General features: G+C 51.0%; 1 protein-coding gene across 1 annotated transcript; it reads right to left on the bottom strand.

Moving 5' to 3' along the window:
* Window positions 1-21,416: 21,416 nt before the first annotated feature.
* Window positions 21,417-23,817, bottom strand: KLF2 (KLF transcription factor 2). The gene is made up of 3 exons (XM_060144607.1): window positions 23,631-23,817; window positions 22,629-23,445; window positions 21,417-22,080 (listed from the first exon to the last, which is right to left on the bottom strand). Exons 1-3 carry the CDS (start codon window positions 23,703-23,705, stop codon window positions 21,905-21,907), a joined length of 1,068 nt encoding a protein of 355 aa, XP_060000590.1. The 5' UTR covers window positions 23,706-23,817; the 3' UTR covers window positions 21,417-21,904.
* Window positions 23,818-24,313: the final 496 nt, after the last annotated feature.

The following is a 24,313-nucleotide window of genomic DNA, read 5'->3' as shown; positions in this document are numbered from 1 at the left end:
TTTTTTCCTCTCTCTTTTCCACTTAAACGTTGTTTTCCTTGCATTAACGTTCACACGTGATGTCACATGAGGCAGACCAGGCAGAGGTGGAAGACCAGGTCGAACGTTCCCGGTTAAATCCTAAGTGTTTGAGCAGAGAAAGCCAGTTTTGGAAGTTTTCAAGGGTCACCCTGTCCCTCGGGATGCAGCGTGCTTCTGAAATGGTGGGCTGTGACCTCACTGCGACTGGGGCAGGTGGCCCTTTGTCCCAGCAGTGCAGTTTGAAACGAGATTCCTGCATACAGTTCACTGGGGCCTCGTCTGGTCTGCACGAGGGGTGAGGCCGGCAGGGTGGTCTCCACAGAGTCAGCACGTGGGGAGAGCTTTCCACCGGGATGCAGCTGAATTCCCCTAGAACCTTCCAGAAGCTTGGACTTAACTGTTGGGACGACCTCAGGAGTTGATGAGGATATCGCAGATTTGCCCCCTGCTTTGCTTCTCACGTCCCCAGGGAGACGAGACAGCCCCGGCCAACTTACCTTGGGTAAAGATGATCAAAACTTGTGAGTCTGAGTGGCCTGAACCTCTGACCTTAAAACCATGCAGGAAGGGGGTGAGACACCATTGCCGGGACTTAATTATTTATATTTTATTTATTTACTTTTGGTTGCGTTGGGTCTTCTTTGCTGCATGTGGGCTTTCTATAGTTGCGGCCAGCGGGGGCTACTCTGCATTGCGGTGCCCGGGCCTTTCATTGCAGGGGCTTCTCTTGTTGCAGAGCACGGGCTCTAGGCACACGGGCTTCAGTAGTTGTGGCGCATGGGCTCAGTAGTTGTGGCTCGGGGGCTCTAGAGCGCAGGCTCAGTAGTTGTGGTGCACGGGCTTAGTTGCTCCATGGCATGTGGGATCTTCCCGGACCAGGGCTTGAACCCGTGTCCCCTGCGCTGGCAGGCATATTCTGAAGCACTGTGCCACCAGGGAAGTCCCCAGTTGCCAGGACTTAAAGAGGCCCATAATGTTCCACATCAGAAGGAGCCTTTACTGGAAATGGCAGGGCACGCACAGGCCCTGTTTCTAGGTATCTGTGGCTCTGGTACCTAGAAACCCTTCTCTTGAAAAATTCCTTTTCAGTGTGTGTTCTGGGTCTCTGGGTCCCAGTCTTACCTTCTCCCCTTCCTTCCCCGGCTAGGGCAGGGCTGTTGACAGCCCCCTACCTACCCCAAATGCTTTATCCCGGCCAGGGAATCATTCTGACAGAGGCACTTACTTGCTTGTTTTTGCATTTTAATAAACTTAATTTTTTTAGACCAGTTTTAGATGTGCAGAGAAATCACAAAGATAATACAAAGAGTTCCCATAAACCCCTCACGATTTCCTCTCTTTTTAACATCTTACCTCAGGCTGGTACATTTGTTATTGAAGGAACCCCATATTGAGATATGATTATTAACTAAAGTCCACACCTGATTCATATCTCCTCAGTTTTTTCCCTAATACCCTTTTTCTGTCCCAGGATCTCACATGGCATTTGGTTGTCGTGTCTCCTTAGGTGCCTCTGGACTGAGTTTCTCAGACTTTCCTTGGTTTCGATGACCTTGACAGTTTTGAGGAGTGGTCAGCTGTCTTGTATGTTGTCCCCCGTTGAGATCTGTCCATGTTTTTCTCATGGTTAGCCTGGGGTGACGGGTTTGGGGAGGACCTCAGGGGTGAAACGCCCTTCTCATCACATCGTATGGAGTCCATGTCATCAATCGGATTCATCACCATTGATGTTGACCTGCATTACCTGAGGATAGATTGCTTTCGAAAGACAGTTTTTCAGACCCAGGTATGTAGTTTCACAGTCTTGCATCAGACCGATACTCTGTGAGATTGAAAGTAAACCATAAACTGGTGTTTACGACAGATTTAGGGGAATGTAGAGATCGACCAGGACAACCCAAGCCCTTGGTAGTCTTTCTGAGGTCCTGGAGTGGGTGGGCTTCCTCGGTGCCCGTGGAAGGGCCTTGCCTCTCTGCCGTGGCGTGGGTCTGGGACCTGGTGCCTGGTGCCGAGGCCTGTGGGCTTCCTAGCCTCTGACGTGCCGCTAATCCTCTCTGGAAGAGCTAGCGGCTCCGGGAACGTGGCTGGAGGTGATCCCTAAGGCTCTTTCTTCCTGCAGTGGAACCATCAGAATAAATCCGAAAGCCCCATGCTGCGTACCCCTACAATTATATCCCTTTGGGGAAGGCACTGACCACGTCACCTCTCACCGAGGTGGTCACAGGTCCCCATTTGAGCATGTGACCCACACTCTATATTTGGTGAAAACCTCCTGGTTTTCAGAGCATTCAACGTCTGTTATTTTGTTCTACCTCAGAACAACCTTGTAGGTGAGGAGGGTGTGGTGTTAGCCCATTTTCCTGATGGGAAAACTGAGGCTCACTGTCTGCAGTCATTTGCCCAGAGCCCCAAAGCCAGCCAGTGGCTGTAGCTCAGCGTTTTGCTGATCTTTAAAAGATGTATTTCTTGTTGCCTGCTACTTCCTTACATAGCCATTGTACCTAGAAAAGGTACAGAAATTGTCTCTTTGTGTCTTAGAAATGGAAGACCATGCATTGAATTAAGAGCTCTCATCCAAGGGGATGAGATGGGCTTTCGGGCATCTGTGAACCCCTGAATGCACATTTGTGAATCTTTTTTTGGGGGGGCAGAGGGTATCCATGACTTTTTTATCTGATTTTTAGAGCATCCCAGAACCCTCCCTCAAAAAAAGTTACCAGCCAGTTTTATCAATTTTGTTTATCTTCTCAAAGAACCAGCTTTTAGTTTCATTGATCTTTGCTATTGTTTTCTTCATCTGTGCATTTCTGCTCTGATCTTTATGATTTCCTTCTACTAACTTTAGGTTTTGTTTGTTCTTCTTTCTCTAGTTGCTTTAGGTGTAAGGTTAGGTTGTTTATTTGAGAGTTTTCTTGTTGCTGGAGGTGAGATTGTATTGCTATAAAATTCCCTCTTAGAACTGCTTTTGCTGTGTCCTGTAAGTTTTGTATCGCCGTGTTTTCGTTTTCATTTGTCTCTGGGTATTTTTTTATTTCCTCTTTGATTTCTTCAGCGTTCCATTGGTTGTTTAGTAGCATATTGTTTAACCGCCATGTGCTTGTGTCTTTTACAGTTTTTTTTTTTCCTGTAATTGATTTCTAATCTCATAGTGTTGTGGTTGGAAAAGATGCTTGATATGATTTCAATTTTCTTAAATTTACCAAGGCTTGATTTGTGGTCCAAGATGTGATCTATCCTGGCGAATGTTCCTTGTGCACTTGAGAAGAAAGTGTATTCAGCTGCTTTCGGATGGAATGTCCTATAGATATCAATTAAATCCATCCAGTCTAATGTGTCATTTAAGGCTGTGTTTCCTTATTAATTTTCTGTTTGGATGATCTATCGGTGTAAGTGGGGTGTTAAAGTCCCCCCCGCAGACAGTTTTAAATCCTGTTTCCTTTTCCCCAGACACACACACACACACACACACACACACACACACCTGCTGTGTAAATAACCAGCCTCAAATCCACCAATCCATTTACACTCCCATGGGTTCTCTCAGCCTCTTCCTTGGCAGAGAACATTCACACCCTTTCCTGAAAAACAGAGTATCAAGTTTGAAAAAATTTATCGTGAAAAATCTCCAAACATAATAGCAGCAAGAAGAGTACAATAAACCCCCAAATAGCCATCGCCCGGTGTCACTGTCCTCCGAATTTTGCCACCTTCGCTTCACCCATCCCCTTCTTCCTTTCCTTCTCTCCGCGAACATGCTTTAAAGCAATTCAGTGATGACATCACTTCACCCTTCCACGGTCAAGTGCACATGGCCAAGACATGTGAGACCTTCTCACATACTGCCAGGCTATTATCACACCTAACAAAATTAAGAGTAACACCCTCCCTCCACCAATCTCATCTTTCAGATGAGTGGCAACCTGTGATTTTGCAGCGTCATTGATTTACTGCCCGGGTGCTTGAAAGTCTCTGTCCCCTTAGGACGGCTCCCACCTGTGGCAGCTGGTTCCCAACCCCCTTCACGGTCCAGCGACCCAGCTCTGGCTGCAGTTGGACCAGAACCCAAAGGTCCCGGATACCTGGTCTGAGCAGCATTTTGCAAAAGGATGATTGATTTTCTGCAAACTTGCTCCAAGTAAATGAAATCACATCTTCAAAGCCAATTTCATTTAAAAGGACATTCTAGTTCTGGAACAGTGGTGGAGAGCTATTTTTAAAACAGGAAGCGTCTGAGCAACAAAGAACCTGCCTCTTGAAATAATGGAGTAAATATTTCTGCCCCCTTATCAGATCTGGTGCCTTTGAAACATGGTCCTTTTTTTTTTTTTCCCAAAATTTTCCCCAGTAAAGGTTACCAGGGGCTGTACAAATTGTATCATGAGCTTTTGTTGGAAAAACATAGAGGGAAATGGAAATGTGATCCTTATCACGAGCATATTCCAAAGAAATTACGTGATGTGGGCTTGCATGGTTGGAGTTGTGTTTATGTGTAGTGGGTCTTTAAATATCTCGCTTTGATTTGCTTTCTGGTGGCCGTGCTGTGTGGTCTCTGCTTCGTGACCTTGGGCCCCTTACCTCAGTTTCCTCATTTGGCTGAGGACGTTGGACTAGATGACTGATGAAGACCTTTCTAGCTCTAGAATACTTAATATGATTGTTCAAATCTCTAGAAACACATATTTTAGGATCTCAGGTAACATAAAAGAAGGAAATGGAATAGATGTCATCCTGTCAGTTTCATCTTTATTGAAAATATTTTGTCCACATGTAGACAACCATAGTGTATTATAATCATCAGACTTGCTAAGAGACTAGTAAGTTCTAATAAGGTATTCCCACCACTCAAAAGAAATAATTATCTAATGTGATAGAGGTGCTAATTGCTACTATGGCGATCATATTAAAACATAGAAATGTATCAAATCAACGTGTTATACACCTTAAATTTACCCAATGTTAAATGTCAAATATATTTCAAAATTTTTTCTAAATAAAAATAAATATTTTCCATGCATAAAATTTGTAAACATATCCCAACAAAGGTGTCATTAAAAATAAATAGGTAAGTAACTGACTGAAATAAAATATTTGCAATGCCTATATCTGACAAAGGATTTGTATTCAGAATATATAAACCACTCCTACAAACAACTCATATAAAAAAGGGCCAAAGACTTAAAAAGACATTTCACAAAGGAAGATGTGCGTAGGGCAAATAAGCTTAAGTGCTCACTGATAATAGTGACTTAGGAAATGCAGACTAAAGCCACATGATACACTATATAGGTGGTTACAATTTAAAAGATTGACAGCATTAAATATTGATGAGAATCTAAAACAACCAGGAATTTCATACACTGCTGGTGGGAGTGTAAAAAAAATTTTGTTTTAATGTTTTGCCCACTCTTGATAACCATTTGATAGGTAAGGGAGAAATATTAATTTAAGTAGTACTAGTTGAATATGATATCGTATAATCTCATATAATGTAATATATAAATATAAATCAATAGTATAATTATATCAATATCAATTATATAATTGTATGTATCTTATAAACTTTAAAAAAACTAGTATAAGAAACACTAGTTTAATACGTGAACAATTCTGTGAACTTCCAGTGGCTTTTCTATGCTAACCTTCAACCAAGGGGAGAGAGAGCCCTTTCCAAGGACTAGAAGCCTAAGGACTTTTGAGATAGTGGTCTGCTACGAATATTGTTTCTTCGTACTAAAGACAAAGGGCAGAGTTTCCACTCCAAGAGCCAAAAAAAGACCCAAGACAAGATGCAGCCATTGTTTTACCGCAAACATAACTTTTTAAAGGAAGTAGGGATCCCGGTTCTAAGAGAACAAAGTGGTTAGGCCAGAACTCCGATTCCTTTCCGGTTCTAGATCCTGGGATAAGAACCGTATGGCTTCTCTTCCCCTGAGGGAGACCACAGAAGACACAAAGTTACGAAGAGGCCATGGGTGTGTTGGAAGGGGCACAGACTTGGAGTCAGGCAGACTTGGTGTAAACCCAGCTCCTCTCTTAGTAGTGGGTGAGCTTGGGGTGCTGATTTCACCTCTGGTGTCATTTTTCCTCATCTGTAAAGCGGAGATGATAATATCTATCTCTCAGGGCTTTTGTGAGAACCCACAGCAGAGTTCCCAGAACATTCTGTAATCAGAACAGTAGTAGTTGTTGTTTTGTTTTTGATTTTTTTTATTACTAACTGTGGTTTTTAAAAAACCATATAACATACAATTTACCATCTCAACCACTTTTAAGTGTACAGTTCAGTAGTGTTAAGTACATTCCCATTGTTGTGCAACAGCTCTCTAGAACTTTTTCATCTTGCAGAACTGAAACTCTGTACCTATGGAACGACACCTCCCCGATTCTCCCTCCCCCCAGCCAGTAGTAGCGGGTTTTGTTATTACTGAGTCAGATGGTTATTATTAAATCTATGGCTGCTGTGATAGTGATTGCTTTGCACTTTGAGAGCAGGGCATACATATCCTAGTTCTACTACCCAGGAGCATGCGGAGAGGTAACTCTGTCTGTACTAAATTAGCTACTACATTATTCCTTCTTATTATGGGAGTCTCGTTCTAAAGGAAATAGTGTTGGGTTGAGGAAGACATGAGGCCCAGCCCTGCCATTAACTTTCTGTATGATTCTGTGGTCTTACGAGAGAAGGGGGCTCGAGTGTACTGAGTGCCTTGTACAGACCAAGTCCATTATCAGCCACCATTCAGGAAAATGGCGGTCTTGTCTGAAACCAAGATGTTACTTTTAATCCAGAGGCTTAGCCAGGGGACTTTCCACGCAAGGGGGACCAGATGCCATGGCCCTTCTGTGGCACTACAGGACTGTATCATGAGCTTGTCGCCACTTCAACAGTGGCTATTTTTATAGCTGATGATGAGACTTACTGGAAATGGCTTGGCATTCTTGCGTAGAAAGCTCCCGCACTTACATCTGAGGAGTTGGAATGCATGAGTCCTGGTATGAGCCCTGGACCAAGACATTCCCACAGAGCAGATCACTTCCAGCCCAGGAGAAATTCCAGGGATGCTCAGCCTTCCTGAGGACCCGTTCTCTTAGGACACCTGTTTGACGCCACAGAGCGATCATCCTCTCTCCGGTATCATGGTCTTCTGACCCTCAAGGCTTACTCCAGGCTTACCTCACCTCTCGTACCTGGCCCTCCCGGGAAAGAAATACATCTGCCCGAGAGAGGAAGAGAATTCCACTGTTTTCCATTCCCCATTCCACTTTCTTGATTTGTACGCTCTTCCCAGGTGCACCCCCCCTGCCCCCAAGCATTGACTGGGCCAAGGAAGATGGTTCATTTGATGGAGGAAGTGATGGGAACCTGATTTTCAGCTGGAGGTGTGGACCTTCTTTCAGACATAGAATGCAACACCCATAGCAGTGCTGTCTCTGTCCCCCAGGCCTATGTGCAGCTCCGGAGAAGACCCTGCAGGTGGCATTTTTGAATATCTTGTCTTTAGGGCCTTTGACACATTTCCAGAAATTCTTTTCCTCTATTTTTGACAGCATCTCTCACATCCACACCAACCCTTTCGAACCCTGTTTTCGCACACGCTGTCTTGCTGACACTGCATCCCGATCCCTAGGGCAGTGCCACATGTATTCCTTGAACTAAAATTCTTCTTTGGAAGCATGGCTGAGCAAACAAGCAGGCATTTTCCATCAGTCATGGGCTGGGTCAGCTCCCCACAAAACAGACTAAGAGTCTCCATGGGCTTGTGCACTTTCTTGTGGGCTTCAGGGACCCGGGACAGACGGGAGATTTTGCAAGGCACCTATAAGGGTTGAAGTCAGGCAGTGAGACTCAGGAAGCTACCCTCATCTGACTTTCACCGAGGGCCTGTGGTGGCTGTGAAACTGGATCTAGAAAATTCCTCCCGCTTGCAGTTGGTTAAATGACAGCAGTGCCCATTCTCACCAAATCACCTCCCTCCAATTACCTGAGAGGCTCCAGTTACTCTGTTCAAGTCCCGAGGCCTGGGCACTCTTTCCTACTGTTTGTCGTTTGTAACTTTCTCCTAGGAGCCTTGGAGAACCATACAAAGTCGATTTGCTATATTTCTTCAAGAACCTGATGCACGCAAATGCATTTGTGTTTCCAGAAACAGGAGATGCTGCCAGCAGCCAATTCTACTTTGCATCTGATTTAATTCAGCACACTTTTTACTGTCACTTATATTGACCAGGGGACAGCAAACTTTCTGTAAGGGGCCGGGTAGTAAATATTTTGGCTTTTAAGGCCATACAGTGTCTGTTGCAATGACTCAAGCCTGCCATTATAGTACAGAAGCAGCCATTGAGTAGTTGTCAATGAATGCATGTGGCTGTGTACCAATAAAGCTTTATTACAAAAGCAGATTTACAAAAGCAGCTGGAGGGCCATATTCAGCCCTCAAGCCATAGTTTGCCACGGCCAGATATAGGGCCTGAGCTGGGTACTGGAAAGGCAGTGGTGAGCCAGACAGTTTCTCTGCCCCCACTGAGCTCCAGCTGAATTAATTTTTTCATTAGGGCTGAACAGTTTCTGATTCCTGTGTAATTTGATTTTTAGCTCTCTCTGGGGTGCAGGTGGCATTACTTGGAAGAATAAAAATTAAATGCTACATTGTTTGCAACATTGTTAAACCAGAAGTCCCCTCCCAGTTTTCCCATAGAACCAATATATTTAAAGGAAATTATGTGAAATTCACAGAAGGAATGGCTCCTTCTGTGAATCTAATGATAGTGTCAAGGTCATTCCATTTCTTCCATCCCTCATGCTCTATATTCGGGGCCCTCTTTCCTATCTTGGCTCAAGGCTGGCAAATGCTCAGGCTGTAAGGAATTTTTTTTTTTTAACCATAAAATGGGAAATCCATCGTTTTCCTGAAAATCACTCATGTATGCAGTTATACACAGTGCTAGCACTCTATATAGTATAACGTAATGAAAATGGAAAAGAAGGTTTGAACGTTCACCCTTCCTGTGTGTCCGTTGTTAGTATAATGAGTGAATGTTACCATCATCCAAGCAGATGTGAAATTACTGTTTGGGAGTCCAAGAGGCTGCAGGTTCGTTTTTTGTTGTTACTCTGATTTTCCTACTTATTTGCTTATTTATTAAACTGTTGTAGAATACACATAACTTAAAATTCACCATCCCAGCCATTTTTAAGAATACAGTTCAGTGGCATTAAGTACATTCACGTTATTGTACAACCGTCACCACCATTCACCTCCAGAACGTTTTCATCTTCCCCAACTGAAACTGTCCCCATGAAACACTAACTTCCCATCGCCCTCCCCCAACCCCTGGCACCCCACCCTTCTACTTTCTGGAGGTGACTGCTCTGGACCTCACATAAATGGAATCATGCGGTATTTGTCCTTTTGTGACGGGCTTATTTCACTTAGCATAATGTCCTCAGGTTTCATCCATGTCGTAGTATATGTCAGAATGTCCTTCCTTTTTAAGGCTGAATAATATTCCATCGTATAGAGGTATGTACATTGTGCACGTCGTATGTACCTTGTGTGTATGTATATACGATGTTTTGTTATCTGTGCATCCCTTGATCAATTTTATTTTACTTTGACATTCACGAAAAGAATTTCGTTAAAAATAGCAAAGTTTTGCCATTGAAACCTCTCTTCCCAATTGCTTCTTTAGAAATCGTTTTGCTTTTATTGAGGTGAAATTCACGTAACATAAAATTAACCATTTAAAGTATATAATTCAGTGGCATTTAATACATTCACGATGTTGTGCAACCACCACCTCTAGTTCCAGAACATTTCCATCACCCCAAAAAGAGACCCATCCCCAGGAGCAATCACTCCCCACTTCCCTCCCCCAGCCCCTGACAACCACTGATCTTGCTTTCTGTCTCTATGGATTTGCCTGTTCTAGACATTTCATGTAAATGAAATCATACACCACATGGCCTTTCATGTTTGGCTTCTCTCCCTCAGTCTGATGTTTTCAGGGTTCATCAACGTTTGGAGCGTGTGTTGTCAGCGCTTCCTTCCGTTTTACGGCTGAGTAATATTCCATTGTGTGGATGGGCCACATTTCGTTAGTTTATTCATTCTTTGATGGATACTCGGGTTCTTCCTACTTTTTGGCTGTCGTGAATAGTGCTGGCAATGAACATCCCAATTATTTCTTAAACCAACATGCCAACAACGGCAACAACGATAATAAAAATAATTGCCACAACGTTTCTTCCAGGCAAAAATCTTGCAGGGGCCCCTCCCACTCAAAGAGGCACCCCTGAGACGCCCGCTTACACTGCAGAAAGGTCCAGGACGAGGTCACCTGCACTGACGCTCTCCCTGTGCCTTTCCATAGGGTGCCTGAGTCTCCCTGTGCAGAAGTCGGCTCAGTTGCCAGTGACATCAGGACTGTCCCAAGACATGGCAGTCCCCCCACCTCCAGTCCCACCTCCCAGAGGCCAGCAGGAGTAAGCGGAATGAGTGGGCGTGTTCCTTTGGAGTTCTACTGTCTCTCTTTCTTTTTTTGGTCACACCACGAGGCATGCAGGATCTTAGTTCCCCGACCAGGGATCGAACTCAGGACCTCGGCAGTGAAAGCACGGAGTCCTAACCACTGGACCACCAGGGAACTCCCTGTCTCTCTCTTAATAACGGCCACCATTCCTTCATTGAGCACCTACTGTGTGCCAGGCATAGGGCAGGCCCCATCCATCAGACAGCAGCTACCAAGACAGCTGCTAAGGACCCCTTTTGACAGGGGAGGAAATGGGGGCCTGGGAGTCACAGGTTGACAGTGATGAACTCAGGAGCACAGCTCAGACCTGTCCAGTGTCCCCAGCCCCTGCCTTGTGACCGGGGCTGCCCCTCCAAGTCATCGGGAGCGCAGATCCTGGCAGGCAGGGCAAAGCCGGCCATGGGCTCCTGCAGTGAACCGCACTGAGGCAGGCAGAGAGTTGGTGGGAACCAGCCGTGCTTAATGGAACAGTCGCCAACTTTTGAGATGAGAAACCCTTCCTTCGACAAACCTCCGTGTGACTCAAAATGAACCAATGAGCCCCCGGCAAGCTGGCCTAAGTCACCCCAGGCCTTGTTGAGGAAATGGGACATCAGGATGTGTTTGAGGTTTGGGGTTCAACGGAAACACACCAGGAATGTGGAGAATTCTGCTTCTGAGAGCTGGGATTGGCACCTCTGGGCATATTTTGAAGCCAAGTGAAAAATGGGGCTGGCTGGACTCCTGATTCCTGGTTTTTCTCCTTGCTTTGAAATATCATAGAACCCAGAGGCCACAGACAGGGGGTTTGGCCAAGGAGTGTGTCTTTCGGTCTTGGGACAGTCCCCAAAAGGCCAACTCGGGGTCAAGGTTGAAATCAGGGGTGATGGAGGCGGAGGGCAATCAGGATGTCCTGGAGAAGGCAGGATGGCAGCCTCTCGAACAGCGAACAGCATCTGGCATTCGGCGGGTGCAGAACTATTTCCTGAATGACCCTGACAGTTTAGAGCCGCGTGTCTCAAAGTGTGGCTGAGCCAGCCCCCGGGGCGCTGCACACATGGCAACTTCTGGGCACTGCCCAAGACCCACCAGATAAGATTCAATCCCCCATGGAGGATGGAGGGGAGGAAACGGCAGAGGCTGAGCTCCCACAGTACGTGTGTCGGAGGGAACTTGACTCTGATTTACTTTTCTGAGCAGCCCAGGGGGAAGCTCTGGCTCCCAGAGATTGGGCAGAGGCAAACCCCAGAGCTGGGTGACCCGGGCTGTCAGACTCCAAGTCCTGTCTACACTGCATGCTGCACACTCCCCCGCATTAGCGTCAGCACCGACTCCTGGAGTTGGTCAGAAATCCTGCTACCCCAGGAGAGCCTGAATTTGGGCTTTGGTTGCGTATGAGGACCCCGGGAACAGAGCCACTACATCTGCTCGTGGTGCTGACTCCTCCTCAGCCAGGCCCTCCCGGTCATGCGGCACCCCTCACTCCTGGCTGCTCAGGCCCCATCGGATGGGGGTGCCAGATACCCATGCAGGTGCCCCCGCCCCAGAGGTCGGGCCCACATGGTGGGGAGAAGAGGTTTTGCTGGGGGAGTCAGGGCAGTCTTCCCAGAGGAGGTGACGCTTGAGCTAAGCCTTGAAGGATGGACTGTCCCTCCATGGATACGTAGGAAGGGCTTTTCATAAGGAACAGCCTCTGCAAAGATGTGGGGTTGGGGAGGAGCAAGAGTGAGTCGGATCGGGGCGGGGGGGGGGCTCGGAGATTAGGGTGAAAGGTGGAGAGTGACGTGGGAGAAGCAGAGGCTCAGAGGAGAGAGACTGCTGACCATTAAGGACCAGAATGCAGAGTGAAGGAGTCTCCAGCGTGTTCTAAACAAGCAAGGGAGGAGGCTGTCTGGACGGCTGGGGCAGGCTCTCAGAAGCAGCCCCCCAGCGCACCCCACTGGAGCCACGGGGTGAGCTGCCCTTGGGGGTTCGGGGGTCACCCGCGCGCATCAGGGCAGGCTCCCATTCTGGAGGCCACGACCCCATGGGAACCACAAGAAATCCCCAAGGGACACCTGGAGACCTCACGGACCCGCCCTCCCCCCCAAGATCTGCAGATGAATCCTGGGTGCACGCAGGCCCCCAAGCAAAGCCAGATCTGTGCCCCACCTCCCCCCAGCCTCAGAGCTCCCCCCAGCCTCGGCCCCGGAACGAATCTCCTGCCTCCGGGATTTGCTGGTTCGATCTTGGAGCAGGTAATTCTGTACTATCATTACTTAATGTCCACGTATTTCCGGGTTTGCCAGCTTTCTCTCTGTTTGGGGTTTCTAATTTCATTCTGTTGTTGTCGAAGAACATACTTGGTATTATCTCAAGCCGCTTCAATTTGTTGAGGTTGGTTGGTGGCCCATCCTGGGGAATGTTCATGTGTATTTTGCCGCTGTTGGGTGGAGTGTTCTAGATGTGTCTGTTCAGTCTAGTTGGTTTCCAGACTCCCTCTGTTAAAAAAAAAAAAAAAAAGTGGTGGAGGGGAGGGAAAAATAGAAAGGCTTGTCAATAGAATGTTCTGTTCATGTTGTTCTAGGTTAAAATGGAGCAGGTCCTGGCAAGCAGGTGCCATTGGCAGGCACTCAGCCAGCGTGTCCACTCTTGTGGCTCAAGGTGGACAAGGGACCAGGAGGCCTGGCTGGCCTGTCCCCACTGTACGGCCTCTGCTGCTTTGGAGTGAGGGTGGATGACGTCAGCCCAGCTCAGGCCCTGGCCCAGTGGAGGGTCTCTTGATCTGGCCTCCAGGGGTCTGTGTTCCCTCCCGAGAAGGCTGTCCCAGGTAGTCCAGGCCTGGTGGGGCCGGGTGCTGGCTGCAAGCAGAGCAGCCTGTAGGCTGAGCGGGCGGACGGGCGTGCCGGGTGTGAGCGGCACCTCGACCGCAGGCCTGTCCAGCTCCTGGGGAGCCTCTGCCTCTCTGCACAGCCCGTGCTGCTGCAAAACCCCGATTTCCGGGCGACCCCGAAACTATGCTGCTGGCAGCGCTCCCTCCCCTTTTCTGTTGCCCCCATTTCACAGAGGAGGAAACCGAGGCCCAGAGAGTGGCTGGTTGGAGCTAGCAGTGGCGAGCCGGTGCAGAAGGGACATCCAAACACTGAGAGATTTGCAGATGCTCGGCCTGAGCCTGCAGCTCCTGGGTGAGCTGTTCAGAAAAGAAAAACACTTCTGACTTTCTGAGAGGCAGCGCATAAAGCTTTCAAAAGAAAACAAGGGATCCAGCAATTCTACTTCTGGGTCGATCCCCGAAAGCAGGGTCTCAGAAACATGTCTGCATACCCGTGTTCATGGCAGCTTTACCCACAACAGCCAAAAGGCGGAAGCAGCCCAAGTATCTATCGAGGGATGAATAAACAAACAAATGTGGGTTATCCACGCAATGGAATATTATTCAGCCTTAAAAAGGAAGGAAGTTCTGACATTTAACAGTGTAGATAAACCTTGAGGACATTATGCTGAGTGCAATAAACCAGTCACAAAAGGACAAATACTGTAGGTCTCCGCTTACATGAGGTCCCTAAGGGAGTCAGATTCGTAGAGACAGAAGGTAGAGTGGTGGGTGCCAGGGCCTGGGGGAAGGGGCTGGGCAGTGAGTGTTTAATGGGGCCAGAGTTTCAGTTTGAGAAGATGAACAAGTTCTGGAGATGGATGGTGGTGATCGCTGCCCAACAGTGTGAGTGTACTTGAGGCCACGGAACTGTAGGTACACTTGATACTGGGTAAAATGGTTAATTTTAGGTTATGTGTATTTTACGGCCATGACAAAGAAAGAAAACAAGAGATGGAAGGGAAGAGAATAGGGAAATGGAGGAGACACAGCCTAGAGAAAGTACTCAGGCCTGGAGCAGGGTCTTGGCGGGGTACCTGTCCCCATCCTCCCAGGGCTGTGTCCCCCCCAGAACAGTGAGGTTGTCTCCCTTGGTTGCTCCCAGCCAGGGCCTGGCCTCCGCCCCCAGGGAACCCCAAGTCAGAACCAGCCTCCAGGTTCTGGGGTGAAAAATGCTTAAGGAACCCAGAGAAGGGTAGAGAAGGGTGTGGGACCTCAGAGGAGAAAGGGGTGCCTTCGCAGGCATGGGTCATGGTGGAAGAACCGTGTTATAGGGCTTGAGAGAGCGCAAAGCTGATGGTCACCCCCGTGCCCTCCTGTGCTCTCCTGAAAGCCCCATATGTGGGGTCTCCCTCCACTCCACTCCCTCCCAGGTGGGCCAATCCATGAGCCCCAACATTGGAGGCAGGATAGATAGGGGTCCCATGAGGCTGAATCAGCTGTGCTCTCCCAGGAGGTCCAGCCAAGGCCCTGAGATTTGTGGAGGAGAGGGGTGAGGCGGGTGTGGGGCACAGAGCCTTCTGAGACGGGACGGCCACAGGGTCTCAGCCGTGGGGAGTCTGGGTAAGGATTTGGGAGATAGAACTCCAGGGAGCTCTGGCTTTTCCTGCTGTGTGACCTCAGGCAGTTTCCTCCCCTTTTCTGAGCCTCCCCATGCACTGCTCACCTCCCTGGCACATTGAAGAGTTCATCTGTACCCCCGCACGCCCCGCCCACCGCCGAGTTCCACCTGCTTGGGTAACGTTTGCCAACGTGCAGTCAGGCCTGGAGGAGCCCATTCATCTGAAAGAAGTGGCTGAGTGTGGTCCAGCGGGAGGAGGACATTGAGTCCTCCATCCCAGGGAGGGGCTAAGGTCAGCTGGATGGATGGTCAGGGCCTTGAAGGACAAGGAGCAGCTGGCCAGCATTTCTGGCTGAGTGAACAGCAAGTGCAAAGGCCCTGAGGCAGGTCTGGAGGGCATGTCTTTTTATGCCCAGAGCCACAGATGGCCATAAATGTAACCCTGCTCCACCCTTACGCTCCTCCAAAAAAAAAGAATTAAAACCGGTGGAGGCTGGGGTGTTGAGATTTGCCTCCTCTCTCAGCCTCCCTCATGAACCAGAGTGAACCTGGCCTTCTGCGAGTGCACAGCTAAGGGAAAACCCCTACCTTCAGAGTGGGAGTCCTAGCATCGGTGTATGACTCTGGGAAACACCTCTGGGCCTCAGTTTCCTCTTCTACGAGAGGAGAGATGACGCCTCTGAGGGGTTTTCCCAGGCACGGCTTAAGAAGCAAAGGTGATGGGAATTGAGATTCCAGGGACAGCTTCTTTCACCCCCTGTGGGGTGAGGGCCAGCAGGGCCCCGGCCCCTTGTCTGGTGGCCTCCTGCCTTTCACCTGAGGATCTGGTTTCTGGCTTTGAGGCTGCAGAGATTCTCCCAGTGCAGCTTGGCGTGGCTGCTACTAGTAGCTATGGGAAGAATGCAGGGAACAGCATCTCAGGTCTAGGGAACAGCATGTCCAAAGGCCCTGAGGCAGCACTGAAGGGGAGCATGTCTGCTGGACAGTAAGGAGAACAGTGTGGCTGAGTGCACACAGAGGCATGAAGGAGAGGTGGGCAGGAGGAGGTGGGGCTCCCCAGACCACAATGAAATCTTTGGATTTATTCTAGAATGATAGTGACCTACTATAGGATACCATCTGATTTTGTTGGGAAGACAAAATTGTCCCCAGTATGTGGTCCATGTAGAGGAGCCATTGCCCTGGGTGTTTTCAGGTGGAGAGACAGAGGGTCAGAGAGACCCAGGGACTGTCTACTGCAGAGACATCCAGATGGAGAAAAACTTTCATTTTAGGAAGACTCAGGTTCAAAGCTCAGCTCCATTATGTGGACAGTGGCCTTGTCTCCCCAGGCCTCCATTTTCCTACCTGTAAAATGGGCACAAATGCCTGGAAAACACTCATCACAGGGTCTGACTCATAGAAATCTCTCTCTCTACCTCATGCCTACGGAGACTCCCAAGCCTTTAAAAAAAAAAAAATCATCATAAGATGTACATAACATAAAATTTACCATTTTAACCATTTTTAAGTATTCGATTCAGTGCTATTAATTTTATTCACACTGTTATGCAACCATGCTCACTAACTATGTCCAAAACTTTTTCAGCACCTCAAACAGAAACCCTGTCCCCATTAAACATTAACTCCCTGGTCCTCTCCCCCAACCCCTGGCACCCACCCTTCTACTTTCTGTCTCTGTGGATTTAGCTGCTCTAGGACCTCACATATTATTCAGGATAATGTTTTTGAGGTTCATCTACCTGGTAGCTGTGTTCGTGCTTCTTTCCCGTTTATGGTTTAGTTAATATTCTGTTCCATGGATGTGTCACCTTTTGTCTATCCATTCATCAGTTGATGGCCATGTGTGTTGTTTCCCCCTTTTGGTGGCTGGGAATCCCGCTGCTGTGAACACTGATGTACAAGCATCTGTCTGAGTCCTTGTTTTTAATTCTTTGGGGTCTACACCTAGGAGTGGGAGCTTTTGGGGGGAACTTCTTCCTTCCGGCCTCCTTTTGTTTCTTATTACAACATCTCAGGGAACTCCATTCACCTAGCCAGGCTGCCCCCCGACACCTGTGTTTCCTGACCCCATTTCTCCCTGCCCAAGATTTTCCCGGAAAGTGAGTTTTCCGGGATATTCAGACGGAAGCCTCGAAGGAACTCACTGGGGCTTCCAGGAACCCCCAGACTGTGTGCGTGGAAGAAAACAAGGCGAGCTTGATGCAGTTTAGCATGTAGATGTTTCCAGGCATGGGTAGGAGCTGTGACGTCAAGATTGGACCAACCTGAGTTGGAGCCCTCACTCCACCACCTACACCCACACCGGGCAAGGGGCTAGCCTTCCTCTCTCCGCACCAGATTTCTGCATTTGGAAAATGAGGGTGGCTATTCCACTCCCCCAAACCCCCCAGCTTGGTGGGAAGGTTGAAAGAGAGAATTTGTATTAAGTGCCCGGGATGAAAGCACCTGCCCCAGCCTGAAGCTCAGCTCAAGTTCACGCTGGGTTAGTCATTCAACAAACTTTTGTTGACAGTGGCTGTGGTTGAAGAGGCAAGGCTGAGTCACTTCTGAGTCACTCCTGCTTCCCCAGGACTCAGATCAGTGCTGAGGAATTGGGAGCATTTGCTGAATGAATGAGTGGAGGAGAGAGAGAGAGAGAGAGAGAGAGAGAGAGAGAGAGAGAGAGAGAGAGAGAGAGAGAGAATGAGACAGAGGTGGAGAGAAGGGAAGGGAGAGAGATTGAGAGAAAGATTATCTATCATCTATCCATCCTATCTATCCATCCATCCATCCACCTTTCTATCTATCTATCTATCTATCTATCCATCCGTCTGTCGGTCCGTCCGTCTATCTAGAGACACAGACAGATGGTGGGTAGCAAGACTTGAAATTCACACACACCAACCTCACAGGGGAGACTCACCCTGCAGTCCACACCCCAGTGCTGGGCACTCATCTCCCGTCTGTCATTCCATCCCCGCAGCACCACCCTCACCTCCCAGCCGAGGAAACAGGCCCGCAAGGCAGAGCTGAGGGCTTCCATGGGAAAGAATGGTTTTGCCTAAGCAGTGGTACTCACTGTGGGCGATTCTGCACCCTCCCCCTCCAGGGGACACTTGGAGACATTTTTGTTGTCACAACTGCAGGACTGCAGGGCTGGGGGTGCTACTGGCATCTCCTGGGTCGAGACCAGAAATGCTGCTGAACACCCTACAATGTGCAGGACAGTCCCCCAGAGTAAAGAAGGATGCGGCCTCAGATGTCAGCAGTGTCGAGATTGAGAAACCCTGTATGAATTATTTGGAAAAAAATTTATGTAGCTTCGTAGCTCACACTGCACACCAGAAGAAATTCCCGATGGGTTAGATGGTATAAACCAGGCTGATCCCTCAGTGTGTGTGTTACCTCTTCTCTCCCTCCCACTCAGTTTCTGTATTTAAATACGTGCAGCATCCTAGCACCTCAGGTCAGATAGTTAACAGATGCAAAGCGTCTCACGTGTCCACAGAACTCCCTAACCCAGTGGTTCTCAAACTGGAGTGAACCTGCTTTCAGGGGACACTGGCAGTGTCTGGAGATATTTTTGGTTGTCACAACTCGGGGGCGTAGGTGCTGCTGGTATCGAGCGGGTGGAGGCCAGGGATGCTGCTAACGTCCTACAGTGCACGGGGCAGCGTCTACCACCGGGGATGATCCAGCCCCGATGTTGATGATCATGGGGTTGAGAAACCCCTGTGCTTGTCACACACCAGCTCAGCGTGGGTCCAGGCTATCAGAGACACCTGGTGCTGGTGCCTTTGAGAGCCATTCATCTCTGGCTTGCTGCCTTGAAACTCCCCAGGGTGTGGCTAAGCCTGGGTGCTAGCTCAGCTTTGCTGAAGGGGTAGGTGCTGAGTCAGGCATGTGCTGGGACTCACCTGACCCTCTGAAGGCTCTCCCTCCCCCCACTTCACACCACATCATTCTAGGATGCCTGGGGCTCCCTGACATACAGGAAACTCCTAGTAGAAAAACAGCTCCTGTATCCTTCCCCCATCACTGGAGTCACTCTTGGGAGAGCATTTTGGCAATGCCCAAAGTCCTCCAAAACTGTCATCCTTTCCAACCCTGGGGGACAATCTGAAATGTGGCCCAGTGTGTACATACAGATGCCCAGCGCTTGTTTGCATAAGCAACTTCTGGCACGTCCAAATGTTATATTATGCAGCCATTTAAAATAATAAAAACATATTGTGGAGGAAAATATACGGAAAAATGGTTATAACTTTTCCTGGAAAAAAAAAGAGGATACAGTGAGAGTCACAGCCATGCAAAAACAATTCAACCACTGACCAGAAACCCCTTCCTCCAAAAAACTTTGACGAAAATTGGGTTGTAGAATGCAGGGCAAAAAAATTTTTTTTTCTTTGATATTTTATATTTTCTCAAGTGGACACCAGGAAGGAATAGTGTTCTGTGTCTTGTCACAGGGATGGGGACAGGGCCCAGCAGTGAGGTTTTATTCATACTTTTCTCTGGGTGGCATCTGTCATGGAAACTTGCTTCCTGGGATGGCGCCCCCTCCTTGCTAGTGAAAGGGATGAATGATGATGATCTTTTAGGAACTCGAGCAGGTGTTTCAGCCGCGGCACTAACGGCACTGGGACCGAATGGTTCTCTGTGGAGGGGGCTACCTTGTGCCTTCTACGATGTTTCTGCAGCATCCCTGGCTCCCGCCCACTAGATGCTAGCAGCATCCCCCAGTTGTGAAAACCCCAAATATCTCAAGACTGGGTTGCAACTGGCTGGGAACCACCCATCCAGAAGCTATTTGAAGGAAGTCAACATTTGGGTTTCAGAAAGGGGCAGAGAAAACGATGAGGGAGTGTTTCTGCATTAATCAGTGCAAGCCAGCTCTTTGCCGGCCCCGTGTCTTGCTGAAACGTGTCTTGCTGAAACGCACTGCTGCGTAGGAGCCTGACACTTTCTATTGTATCAGTTGGAGGCTCTCAGGAAACAGAAACTCAGCAGCTTCAGTCCCCTTACAAGTGGCCTCTCATTGGATTCAGAGGCCTCTGGGAGGTGTTTTCGAGCAAGCCAGAAACATGGCTTTACCCGTGCGTTTAAAAACTCAACGAGAAAGACCGGAGGACCGTACCAAAAAATTAGTTAAAATCTCTTGCGAGTCTTCTACTCCTACTGCCTCTGAAACCAGCTCTGAGCAAAGAGGGGCGTTTCCACGGATTGAGGGGGCCAGTGCTCTGCTCTGGAATCGTTTTTTGCAAAAGCTGCAGAGAGAGGGTACAGAGGCTCACACGCACGCACACTCACACACCCCATCGCCAGCGGAAGTGGGCCCAGGCTCTTTACTCGAGAAAGATGCATCAGATTGTCATCTCCCATTTCTGCTTTTTGTGGATTACCAAACGCTCTCAGCTGTTTCCAGGGCTGCTGTCAGGGGTAGGGGGTGGGGAGGAAGGATGAAGAGAGGGAGGAAGGGAGGAAATCCCAGCCTCTGTTGCAATAGGGCAAGAGTGTTTTAAAACAAGCGCTGCTTACAAGCTATTTTCACTTTCTGGAAAGAACTTATGCAATTGTTAGTGGCCATGGTTACCCACCCAGGGCCCCCAGAAGGGGGAAGAGGAGGGGGAACCTGCCAGGGAGAGGCACCTCCTCGCCTGACTGAGGTTTTCAGGGTGCTGTACAGGGGTCCTCCCTTGCTCACGAGGTACATTTCTGGAGTGGCCGCCTCCAGCCAGCAAGGCTGGGGCTCTGATGTGACTCCTTCACACAAGGGCAGCTGCAGGGGAGGGTCTTATAACCCTCCACCACCAGCAACAGGTGGGTTGTTGCAGAAATCTCTCTAGTGGGATTCAGGGACCCCTGGGAGGCAGCCAGATCAGGCTGGCACCCTGACACCACTGTTCCATAGCTACCTCTCTGGGCCTCTGCTCAACTGGAAAAGCGTACTCACCATCCATGACCCTCAAACGTGGATTTCATTTTTTTCTAACAGGATGGGGAACTCATCTTAAAAATAAAAAACAAAAAATTCTGCTAAAAGGCAAGACTAGTGAAAGGCAAAACAGGTCAGAAACTCAGCATTTTGCCCCTTCTGAAGGAAAAAAAAAAAAAAAAAAAGTCTGCACACTACAGAAGTTTGGCTAAAACCTCAGAAGCTTCCAAAAGGAGGTAAGGCTTTTTTCAGCCCAGGGGAGGCCACGTCAGTGTGACCAGCAGTTTCTCCAGCTCTGGGGAAAAAGAGGCAATTTATGGCTCAGGGAACAACCTTAAAATAACTCTCCCTCAGTCCTAAAAGGCAGTGTTTAAATTTATAGAAAAACCCACAGGTTCCTGGCAGCTGGGGGCTGCAGCTGGCAACCCCAGACGCTGGCCAGGGCAGGACCCACTTCACCCTGCCTCTGCCAGGCTGCCCTCCATCAAAGCTGCCCGTTCCCCCCAGCCCCTCCCAAGTGTTCCAAGCCCCCAGCTTCCAAGCAGCCAGACCAGTGCTGTGATTTTTTTCAAAAGATGCAAAACTTTTTTTTTAATTAAAAAACAGCAAAATCTTATAAAAATGAACCAGGCAGTCAAAATGCCCACCTGTCTTCCTATTTACAGTAATACAATATCTGTCACAGTCATTATGTACAATATTATAAAAAACGTTGCACAGTACAAATTAAGGCTGTATTTTTCACGAGGCATCAAGCCTCGATCCTCTAGTGTAGACCCGGCAGGGGGGAAGACGACACTTAATTATTGCACCATTTTGAAAACAAAACTCGTCAAGGAGGATTGTGGTCTTCTCCCACCGGGCCTTCAGTCTCTGATGGGGGCCGGGCGTCGCCGTCGTCGTCGTGGGGGGAGCCCCCTCGGTGGCCACGCTGTGCCCGGCCCGGTCCTCTGGGCCCAATAAATACCAGTCACAGTTTGGAAGGGGGCCGTGCCCGGCGCGTGGGACCCGCCACGGCCGCGCGCGGGTGGGCGGGGGGTCCAGGCTACATGTGCCGCTTCATGTGCAGAGCCAGGTGGTCCGAGCGTGAGAAGGCACGGTCGCACAGGTGGCACTGGAAGGGCCGGTGGCCCGTGTGCTTGCGGTAGTGGCGCGTGAGTTCGTCGGATCGCGCAAACTTCCAGCCGCAGCCGTCCCAGTTGCAGTGATAGGGCTTTTCGCCTGCAGGGAGGGGGCGAGAGCCGGCCTTAGTTTCCCTCCCGCCTGTGGCTCTGATACTCACAGACACCCACCCTGATTAGTGGCTACTCGGGCGCGCACAACCTACCCCTAACCAGCTCTCTGAAGGGCGCCCCGCTATGTTTTGAACCTCTAGGGATCCTAGGCACGTTATCTCCCATTCCCGGGTCTCCTGATCCTCACTCCCCAGGGGTCCTAAGCGCGCACAGTCCGCTCTGCAGTGTCTTTCAGCCACGCCCCCGGGGGGCTCCTAAGCTTGCACCTTCCCCCCCCCCGACAGTCTGAGACATAGCATCCCCCTAGGTTTCGTAAGTGTGCATGCCTGCCCAAAGTACCGAGTCACATTCCCAGGAGGGTCCTAAGCGCGCGCCCCGTCCCCAGGGTCCGGTGCCACGCCCCCAGCCAAGCCCCAGGGGGCTAAGACCTTGCCCCCTCCCCAACCTCTGGGCCACGCCCTCTGGGGGGGCTCCTAAGCACGCCCTTCCTCCAGCTCCCCCCGCATTGGTCCCCAGCCCGTGCTCGCTGCCCACCTGTATGCGTGCGCAGGTGCGCCTTGAGGTGAGAGCTCTTGGTATAGGTCTTGCCGCAGCCCGCGTAACTGCAGGTGTGCGTGGCGGTGCGTTTGCGCGGCCAGGACCGCCGGCCGCGCTTGGGCTTGGCCTCCAGCAGCTCCAGCGGAGACGCGGGCGGCGTGAGGAGACCTCGGGCGGCTGGCGGCGCCAAGCCCAGAGCTGCGGCGGCGGCGGCCGCGTCGTCGAAGAGGCCGAAGGCCGCGGGCGCGGGCGGCGCGTAATGCAGGCCGGGCCCGGGCGCGCCGAAGCCGGGGCCACCGAAGGGAGGCGGGAAGGGGGCGCGCGCGCCGGGCGCGGGGAGGCGCGCGGGGCCGTCTGGGCTGAGCGGTGGCGTGTCGGGCGGTGGCGGGGGGCGGCCCCCGGGACCTCGCATGCACGCAGCTGCCGGGCCCGGGGCACCCTCGCGCTTGAGGCCCCGAGGTCCGCGGGCCAGGCCCGGCGCGCAGCCGTAGCCGCCGCCGCCGTCTGCCTCGGGGGGTTCGGCTTTCACCAGGCGGCCCGGCGGCGCCAGCAGGAAGCGACCGTGCAGCGCTGGCCCCGGCGGCACGTCCAGCTCGGGCCGCAGTAGCTCGGACACCAAACCGCCCGCGGGGGCGCCGTAGGGAGGAGGGGCGCCGGGCTCAGTGTAGTAGAACGCAGGCGGCGGGGGCGGCGGCGGCGGCTCCGGGGCGGACTCAGCGCCCAGGCCGTCCAGCCCCATGGACAGGATGAAGTCCAGCACGCTGTTGAGGTCGTCGTCCGTGCCGCCTGCCTCGGGCTCTGCGCGCGGCCAGCGCTGCGGGTGACAGAGCGATAGGCGCGGGCGTGAGCGCGCGGTGGGGCCGGGGATCGCTGCCCGCTGCCTGCGTTCTACTACCCTAAGCCCGCTGTCCCTGCCGCCTGCGTTCTACTACCCCGCAGCCCACGTTCTACTACCCTGAGCCAGCCGCCCCCGCCGCCCGCGGTCCCTGCCGCCCTCACCTCCTGCAGGCCGCGCTCCCGGCACGGGCTGGCGAAAGTGGAGAAGGACGGTAGGATGGGCTCGCTCAGCGCCATGGCTGGGACCCGGGGCTGACGCGGATTCGGGACACCGGTGAGTGGCTGCCCGGAGCCGGGCTGGTCGGGACGCGGGCGGGTGGGGACGACTCTGCGGGCAGCGGCCGGGCCCGCCCAAGCCTTATAGGCGCGGCGCGCGCGGGGGCCGGGCCAAGGCGGCGGCGGCGGAAACGCGTCCCGGATGGGGACGAGCTCCGGGCGCAGCCTAAATTTAGCCGCGGTATATAAGCCGGCGGGCGGCGGCGGCAGTGGCCACTGAGGCCGCCAGGGCCCTGAGCGGCCGGCTCGGCCCATCGTGCGCAGCTAGGCGACGCCCCCGGCCCGGGCCCGCCCCCGCCTGTCTCCCCGGCGACGGCGTCAACACACGCTCCACAACAGCAGCGTGACGCTCAGGGATCCCCGGGGCACCCCGTGGGCTCCCGCCTGCGGGAGCACAGGGAGGACCTGGAGCGGGGGCGGCATCCGGGGCCTGCAGGGATCCCTGATGGATGGGGAGATGGGCCCCCGCAGCTACAGAGGGGTCCACAGAATCCTAGGTGGATGCGGTTAACTGGGTCCCGCGAGCTCAGAGTGGCTTTCCGCGGACTCAGCTCCTCATTTTCTGCGAA

Source organism: Lagenorhynchus albirostris, chromosome 3 (assembly GCF_949774975.1).
Source record: "Lagenorhynchus albirostris chromosome 3, mLagAlb1.1, whole genome shotgun sequence".
Lineage (NCBI taxonomy): Eukaryota > Metazoa > Chordata > Mammalia > Artiodactyla > Delphinidae > Lagenorhynchus > Lagenorhynchus albirostris.
Note: the sequence above shows the minus strand (reverse complement) of the source record. Positions and strands in the feature narration are given on the sequence as shown.